This window comes from Oculina patagonica, chromosome 5 (assembly GCF_052425735.1).
Source record: "Oculina patagonica isolate OP01 chromosome 5, crgOcupat, whole genome shotgun sequence".
Taxonomy (NCBI): domain Eukaryota; kingdom Metazoa; phylum Cnidaria; class Anthozoa; order Scleractinia; family Oculinidae; genus Oculina; species Oculina patagonica.
Window position 1 is genome coordinate 1,727,276 of NC_135762.1, and position 9,409 is coordinate 1,736,684.

General features: G+C 38.1%; 1 protein-coding gene across 1 annotated transcript; it reads left to right on the forward strand.

Annotated features, from left to right (window-relative positions):
- The first annotated feature begins 3,230 nt into the window (after positions 1-3,230).
- Positions 3,231-4,777, forward strand: LOC144654728 (uncharacterized). The gene has a single exon (XM_078514959.1). The coding sequence runs from the start codon at positions 3,668-3,670 to the stop codon at positions 4,742-4,744; it is 1,077 nt and encodes a 358-aa protein (XP_078371085.1). The 5' UTR covers positions 3,231-3,667; the 3' UTR covers positions 4,745-4,777.
- Positions 4,778-9,409: the final 4,632 nt, after the last annotated feature.

Here is a 9,409-nt window from a genome sequence, read left to right on the forward strand (position 1 = left end):
AGCAAGAATAAGTATATTGCGTGATTTTACTATATGGGGCATTTTCTTGGTTTTTGAGATTATTCTTGGAGGGGGCGTCTATTAGATACGGGGCGTTTATTAGAGAGGGGCGTCTAATACAAACTTTACACTTCAGGGGGGGGAGCGTTTATTAGATACGAGGCGTTTATTTGAGAGTGGGCGTTTATTAGATCATAATAATAAAAATGTTATTTATCCAGGGAGCTCACATCACCAAAGGTGTTATTCAGTGAGGCCCTGCAAAATAATAGTTCAAATCCAAAATTAAGAGATTAAAAAGCCTCCGATCGTGAACACACAATGCATTGTTTACTTGTTTCAATGTGATTGTGCGATGCAAAGTATGTCGGGTTTACTGCCCGACACCTACATCAACGCATTAGTGAGCACTGTTATTCTGCGATCGGTAGACACCTTGAGGCACAACATGGCAGCAAAGGAGCAAAGATTGATAACCTTTTCAGATCTAGAGTTTTAAAGAAATGCAGAAGCAAGTTTGGCTGTCTCGTCTACGAAATGCTGTTTATCAGGGACATTAATCCTTCGCTCAACACACAAAGTGACTCTATCCGCGCCAAATTATTTACTTGACACTTCTCTATTTTAATTAGAACTTTTAGTTTTTCTATTGTTTTACTTTACGTATTATGCCCATAGGACACACAACTATTTTTATTGTTTCACGTTATATATATTCTTATTTTAACTATCACTTCTTTTGACTTGATAATGGAGTAGAGTAGCGCCGAAACGTCGTCTACTTTTTTAAAGTTTTAAAAGTTTTAAAATGAATTTTAACAATTTTTTAGCGTTTTATTTCATTATAAAATAGTTTAAGAATTCAAAAAGTTACAAGAAACTAACTATACGGTATTGTGTTTGTGATTTCATGTTTTGGCTGATTTATAGATCTCTTTGTAATCCTACATTAGCAGCATTATCGTTGGCGGTCCCTTGCCGTTTCAAGGTCTTTTAAGTTTTGCTTGTAATCAATCGGGCTTTTTTTGCCACCGGTCTCGAAACTCGAAACGTTAAAAGACTCAACAGAGGTCCACAAGCAAGACCAAGTTCTAAGGGACCGGTCATTATTTATGTAGAGGGGGGGAGGGAAAAATATGTTGGAAAGGTCAAAATTTCTGTAAGGCCCCCCCCTCCAGGCCATGTAAGTAGCAAGTGACCCCCCCTTCTTTATTCAATATTTACGTTATGACCCCCCCCCCCCTCACCTCATATCTTCTTTACATGCCTTAAGTAATTATTAAATGCATGTTACATACAATCTTAATTGCACACTTGTTCTGATGCTCAAAGGCTGGATCAACACTTAGTCAGCCAAGGCTTCTTTGCTATGGATACTCTTCCAGCAATAGGGCAAATTTTGGACGAGTTATGTGTATAGTAAACATACCTCAATTATTAACTCCTCAACTTTGGAAAAGTGATAGTTTTTACAAATTATGCTCTCATGGTGAACACAAATGTAATAACCATGCAAAATATAATCTTTTCCAATGATTTTCCTAAAGTGTAAAACAACTACTTTCTTGTTGTTATATCATGTTTTATTACTTCTTGGGCTATTGCAGTGATAATCATTTTGTAAAAAGAAATAATTTCAGTCAAACCAGATATTAAAGCAGATAGGTCTGGATTCTTTTAATATTTAACTAAAATTTGAGATAACAATGAAGTTTAGAGTGCAAACAGTATTTCTGTAAAATACAAATCACTATAAAAGTTGTACATAATTAGTGGAGTTTAAACAAAAGAAAACAATAGAAATAGCATAAAATTGTACAATTTAGCGTCACTGTTTCACTTATAGTGTTTGCACTCTTCTATTTAACTGTTTTACCCACCTCAAACTGCTGATCCCCCCCTAAACTTCTTTATAAAAATTTTTAGCCCCCCCCCCTCTTGCCACTCTGAAATAGCCTTGACCCCCCCTTCTTTTTTCCCTCCCCCCCCTCTACATAAATAATGACTGGTCCCTAAGTTGGAACAGCATATAAAAGTGCTTGGTGATACAACTTTGTCGATCAAATATTGATTTCAGAAGAAGAGAGGGAGTATTTAAGAATGATTCAAGGCCAACCCGTAAAAAATATATCCGTGAAACGGATAGATATGGACGGACGAAACCGATTCGTTTAATTTTTTAAAGGCATTTTTAACACTAAAATAAGGGGTGTTATTTTTTTTCTCAAGCATCTCAGCGGACCGGAATCCTCAATCTTTGAATCTGATTGGCTAATTGCACGCGCTCAAGCGGTCCGGATTGTTGCACATCCATGGCCATTTCCTTTTGTTTGTTTTCTGTTTCCTTTTTTCTTTATTTCCATAAAAGATTTAAAATCAAAGCATACTTTCAACACAAACATCGATTAATCGATTTGATTAAAAGATTGTCGAACAAGCTCTTAGAACATAATATAATATAACAATAGAATTGACGTTCGCAAGCGTATTAAAATAAGTTTTTAGCCGGCCCGAAACCGCAGGCAAGGGCTACAAAAGGGCCAAAAACATATTTATACCCAATAACATCAACTTTATTGTTATACTCCTACAACTTTTTTTAATTCCTTTTCATCTAACTGAGAAGACTTAGAATTTGCTTCCTCGTTAGGGTTTTCAGCCATTTTGTCGTTATAAAACTCAACGGTAGATTGCAGTGCCTGATGGCAGCGCTCGAGTGAAATTGCGCTTGAAGTGCTGCCGGCCAGCAAGAACACGACGCGAAAAGTTGGTTAACTTCAAGTTTTGATTGGCAGGCCTTGTTATTTTCTTGTTTCTGATTGGATCAGGGCAGCGCAAAATACAATTAAACATCTTATTTTTCTGCCGATGTTAGGCTGAAAATATTCTTGTTAATATTCTTAGATTGTAGCCTATGACATTTCCTTTTGTGCTGTATGCCATACATATTTATTACATGTACCATTCATCAAACTGTCATTGGCACTGGCAGGTTTTTATTGTTTTTAATATTGGCTAGTTTTGTCGTTTACATGGTTCAGAGAAATGATGAATTTTATATAGTTTAGTTAAAAATATATAATTGTATTTACACATTTTTAACACACAAAATTATATTCTTTTCAAAATCTCAGCCTCGGGTTTATTCTTAAACTGAATATTCTAAAAATTTCACAAATTTCAGCCCTGATAATCTTATTAAATAAATTCTAATAGAAAAATAAGAGTGTATGTTAAGTAAATTTTTCTTTGTCACCAGCTCAGTAATATTTAATGACCACACTGCCTTGGCCATCGATCACGATTCTGTAAAAATTCTGACATGACTTCGGGGGTTATATGCTTTTGCTCCGGGGCGAGCAAAACTAGATTGCAGTTTTGTTTTTGTTTTTGAGTTCTTTTCAATCTTGAAACGAACAATTATTTTAGACGCATAACATTGTCACGTTATTTTGGAAAGCAATTTAGAATTTTTGCCATTATGTCAAACTGGAGTGATGGGTCGAAAACTGCACTAATAGTTGTTTCCAAGTAATCGCAGATACTGGGTAACTATTTGATTTTACCTATTCCTTACTCACGCAATCCTTTAATTTATTTTATTCCTGGCGCGGCTTTATGTTAAGCACTTCCTCAATACCCGTGTTTAGCTAAACACCACAGTGAAATGAAGTTAAGAGGTATATTTCTCTTTATGGTGGCCTTAAGTTCGGTTATAATTCTTGGCATGATTGCTTACATGAAAGAAACCGTTCAAGAGGTGGTCAAATTTAGTAAAGGGATGGACATTGATTCAGCAGCTGAATTCTACGCCTACAACTCGGAATTTCGCGATTATCATAATACAGCTCAAAGAAGTTCGGAATTGCCAACAAGAAAGCCATTCATTTATCTCACGGAAACCGAGCAATGCCTTCCTCCAAACTTGGCAACTTCTTCTCAAATTGGCGATCCCGAGACTTGCAACTGTGATGTGATAGTGCTGAGTTTTCGAGTCAAGTGTCAAGAAAACAATCGATCACACATCAGTTATTTGTTTGATCCAAATACCCTCTTTGCATCAGGACGAAATGTGCTCTTTTTTGCTGCAATGGATCGAAGACCGGGTTACCATTATTACATTTTTATAAACGACGACACGATTCTCAAGTACAACAGCTTTACACCCGCCAACATGACTAAGATGTCGCCGTTTCGAGTTGTGGAAAAGTGGTTGTTAGATTACGAGCCAGCGGTAGGAGTATTGGACTACGCCATTCATCACGGAGCAAACACTGTGCTTAAAAAAAGGAAAGATTTTTGTGGTATAAACGAAACATCGTTAGTTCTTCCTACCGTGTTTTTCGATGCCATCTTTAACGCATTTCATCATAAAGCTGTGGAACATGTCCTTCCCTACCCGACGCAATATGAACACGGGTGTATTTTTGCAAGTAATAGAGACACTATGATCGCTGTCGAGGTCAAATTTGGCGGCCAAGCACTCCTGTTTGCTCCAGTCACAGCTGGCAATCCCAAACATCGCAAGTATGATAGATCCTCAACAAATTTGACGGCAATATCGCGTGAATTTGTAGAGAGGATCAAACAAGAGGCTCCTTCAAAGCTACGAAATCATGTTATATTCGAAAAGTTACACGAGAATCCGAAGTTGTATCTTAACAAACAGTCGCGGTCGTTTTGTGTGAACGTAACTCGCCGCCAGCCGATTATTCCATACAGGCATTTGCTTAATGAGTCTTGAACCTTCCTGTCCTAAGTTAAAAATTTCCCTTTTTGGTTTGCTGTAATGCTGACAGTTTTTAGCCCTCCAGCTTGCACGTCATTAACGCGAAATTGAAGGAACAGTATTTCTGGTTGCTATATTTTCCGGCCTTCAAATAAGAATTCAAATACATTGAATTTGGCGAAAACATCGCTATGTTGAATTACAAATAAGGTAATGAATTCACGAATGGATATTAGATTTCATTTTTCGTTTCAATGCTCTATCCTTAAAATGAATTTTTTTACTGAATCAGTGATTGGATTGATGTCTGACACGTGACCAGACGTCAATACCGCAGAGCAGGAGTTTTTTTTAATAGGCACAGCATGTATATGTAAATACCGTTACTGTTTTAATTTTTTCGACTCTTTTCTCCTCCCCAGAGGCCTCTTATTTTTTTCGGACGCGCTGGGAAATAGAGAGAGGTGAAAAGTAAGCGCGCGGAGCCTGAGGAGATTTGAAACGAAAGCGCGCGAGGGACACTGGGACGCTTCGCCTTTCCCGTCGTCCCCTTCGCTCCCCCTATTTCTCATTTTTCGTATTTTTCGCCTTCCCCATTGAAGGAGCCTCTGCGGAGGAGAGAGTTTTCGACCAATTGAAACGACGCAAGTAATGTATTACCACAGAGCCGGGAATTCTCAGGCATTTTAATAAGGAAAATATAGCCGGCAAACTGATCCTGACGGCTAAAGCGGTAAAAAATAAACAAAGTGGATAAAAAAAAGAATATATTGAAAAAAAATTTGCCCTATATTTCGGTTTGCAAAACAAACCTTCCTTGGGCGGAAAAAAAAAGTGAGAAAAGTAAAAGGGTCCATACAAATAGAAAAATTTACTAGTAATACGTGACTCGCAGGACCTCGCGAAGCTCTGGGTTATTGTTGCCTAGTAACGGACAAAATACAGCAGACAGAATAGAAACAGAAACTGAACGACAACGAACTGCACGATTACAGAGACTTCGACAAAATACAGCAGACAGAATACAAACAGAAACTGAACAACAATGAACTGCCCGATTACAGAGACTTCGACAAAATACAGCAGACAATGAACAGTTTTCAACACCAGCAGTTTATAGCCTGAATAGGCGTTGAGGGGAGTATTATGTGGAAATCAGTGTTATTTTAATCCGAAAAGAAAAACGATAAAAATGAAAGGCTCAGGATTCGAACCCACAAAAAAAAAATTAATAGTAGAAAAAAAAAAAAAAAAAAAAAAAAAAAAAAAAACCTAGCCAGATTCGAACCCCTGCCCTCAGTCCCGAAGATCTGATTTCAAGCCAGCGCGTCACACCATTAGGCCACCAGCGCGCGGCCGTGTGACGTCATTTCCGCCAGACACCAAGCTCACAAATATGACCGTAAACTCCACACGAGATTTCATCCCGCCTGAGCCCTTTGAGGGACAAAATTATACACCCCGCTACGCTCGGCCTTCGGCCTCGCTTCGCGAGGAAAAATAAACTGTACTAAACAATGATTTGTTATACTAATTAACAAGTGTCAATGACGTGTTTCGTCACGTCTGTTTATGCCAAGAGGATGTAAAGTAGCCGTCAGAATCAGTTTGCCGTGTATATTTTCCGTTTTAACTAAGTTACTGATCCAGGTCTTCAATAGATCCGGCACCACTCATCGGTTTGTTGCATTTTAATAAGGCAGCTAAGACTGCATGTTTTAATTTCTCGAACCGACTAAAAATGACGCGCAGAGCAGGAGTTTCTTTAATACAGAGCAGGAGTTTCTCCGGTATTTTAATAAGGCAGTTTAAAAACAATATTATTTGGTATCAATTCTCGAACTCCGAGATTCAAAATGCTTTACTTTAAAGACGAAAGATGCTATCGATGAAAGCCTTCAAAAAATAAAAAAATAAATAAATGGTGTTTATAGTGGTCATGCACTTAGCTTCATATCTCTACGAGGGGTATCAAATGGTCTTTGCGAGCATTTGCGAGCATGCGAGCACAGCGTTTTTCTTTGCGAGCACGAGCATTGACAAAAAATTAGCCTTGCGAGCAACGAGCACTTTAAAAAAACCTACCTCCACTAAAAACCGAGCATGCGAGCACTTGTAAAAATCTGCGAGCACGAGCAAACGAGCACCCACTAAAATTTTGCGAGCATTGCGAGCACTGCGACATTTTGAGGGACCATTCATGACCCCTTCTACGAGATAGCTAGTTTACAGGCATGCCACTGAAACATAGAAAACAAATATTTTTAAATGAACATAACAAGGTTGAAAATCCCAACTGGCAGGAGGCAGACCAGTTGGCTATATATAAAGCGTGGTCGAGGATTTGAATTCGGGACAACCGAGAAACAAATCCAGCTAGTGGCCAGGGCGGGTCTTGAACCGGGGACCTTCGGATTACACGGCACCAGTGCCCTAAACCACTCGGCCACGCTTGCCTCCTCAAAAAAAAAAATGATGTATATTTAAGTCGTCTAAAAAACTCGGGTCTTGCGTTTTTAATATTTAGGATTTTGATGACGTCACCTGAAAACAAAAAATACTAATAAAGAATGCTAAAATGGTCTTGAAATTTGAAAGTGGGAAACAAATATCATATCAAATTGTTTCGAGATAAATGTCAGATTTAGTTAGGAAAGTTTGGTGGCATTTGCTTAAAGACTAATTAAGTTTGCCAATTTAACACAACGGTTAATTCCCTGAAATAAATGGAATTTTTAACGCAAGATCTCGATCCTTACATATACATAAATAAAGCAACCAATAGGTAAGTTTAAAATGATTTAATAACCTTATAGACAGTCCAAAACTAGGTATTTTAATATATTGCATACTAAAAAGCCCGATTGCATAGACAGTATCATTTATAAACTGAATAATACTATCATCCCCTACGTATTCAAGACTGTCAAGAGTCATATGGTAAGGGAGCTGGGGCCTTATTCGTATTTAAATTATATAAAGCAGCTTTAACCCTTTAACTACCAAGTTTCTGTGACTTTTTAAAGGTTTTTTCTTGGCTTAGACATTCTGTAGAACTTCGTGATTGCATATAAGAAGTTTAAGTAAAAATGTGTGCTGTTTCGATACACCGAGCGCTCAAATTTCTATTGTGACGTCAGTAGTCGACAGTTGCTTCCTTCATAGGCGAGCTGTTGGGCTTTGATTTGGCATGTTTTGTATTTATAAGTGATTTTTGGAGTCATTTTTCACTGCAGAAGCCCCCAGGCTGGCATCATTAAGCTAGAATGGTGGGTAGAGGCCAGCGTCTGAAAGAAACCAGAGGTGAGAGATGATTTTGTCTTGATTGGAACGCCAAAAATGTTCGAATCGAAAGATGGCGGTTCATGAGTAAAGTTGTCTCTCTGGCCGTTCTGTGGGTGGATTCCAAGACCTGCTATGGCAATTTGGACGAATTTTGACTTCAAAAGAATGCAATCGGTGCAAAATTTTGCCGGCAGGATTGGGTGGCTCGACACTTATAAAAAATATATGGAATAGAGGTAGGTAGACTTCCATGCCGCCGCCATGACTGTTTTTCCCAGGCATCCCTTTTGGTCACCAATGAGGAAATTACAGGTTTGCAAGCATAGCTCTAATCGAATAGTAATTGCTGAGTCTGCTGAATGATTGATGGGAGATTTCCTTGGTGAACGGAAAGAAATAGGGTTGAAGTTTGCTGCAAATGTATATTTTTGAAGTCAGAATTATTTTTTTCATTACAAAAAGGAAGCAAAGATGTGTGTTTTTTGCTGTTGCATGTCCTGTTAGGTAGAAAACGGACATTTTCGGATTTGCTGCTGAACAAACAACCATATGCAACGGAAATCAAGAGTTGTAGTCAGTTAGTTGGCTTTTAAAGCTATGAAAGTTATCACTTTGCCATAAAAAGCAATCATTACTATCATGTGTCCAGATATGTAAAGGCTAGAGATTTTTTAATTACTGCTGGTGTTTTTCGTACAAATTTGTACGATTGGTAGTTAAAGGGTTAATTGAATTGTGTATTTGTTTTAATCAGGAAATAGATATTCAAATTTCGCAACACCTCCTTTTTCTCGCGAGCCTCAATCGTCGCGTTCACTTAAATGGCAGATGTAAGGTTTCTCAAAAATAAGTAAGAATACAGTAGTAGGTATTTTTGTTCATTTCCGCATATGCAGCGATTCTAAGATAAATAAGAGATTAATTGATATAAGACATTTAAGGGAAGATACGCAGGATGTCTGTTTATAGAGAAAAAAAGCAAAGATTTTGATAGAAATTCAGTTTCTACACAAGTAAAGTTATTTATCAAGCAATCTGTCACAAAAAAAAGAGGTAAAAGCAAAGAAAGAAATGGGTATTGGACGTCGTGGTGGGGTAGGTAGGTAGGTAAAGTCTGCATACGAGCCTAGTAGCTCATCAGGCCGGAGCTTATCTCGGTTTCCGTGGCATGAAGGGACTAGGAGTATTTCTACCCCCCCCCCCCCCTGGGATAGGATGCTAATCCATCGCTGGGTTACCCCCCAGCATTAAATTCGCCGGTACCCATTTATAAACCGGATGTTGTAGTGGAGAGTTCAAGATTATTTTATTAACTAGGAGCTTGCTTCAGTCATTTGGCTCGTGTTTCTTTAATGAGACATTTTTTTTGCGCACACTGTAAGTGTTAAAACTATC

Coding starts and splice junctions, on each gene's coding strand:
- LOC144654728 (XM_078514959.1), top strand. CDS start 3,668: ATGAAGTTAAGAGGTATATTTCTCTTTATGGTGGCCTTAAGTTCGGTT.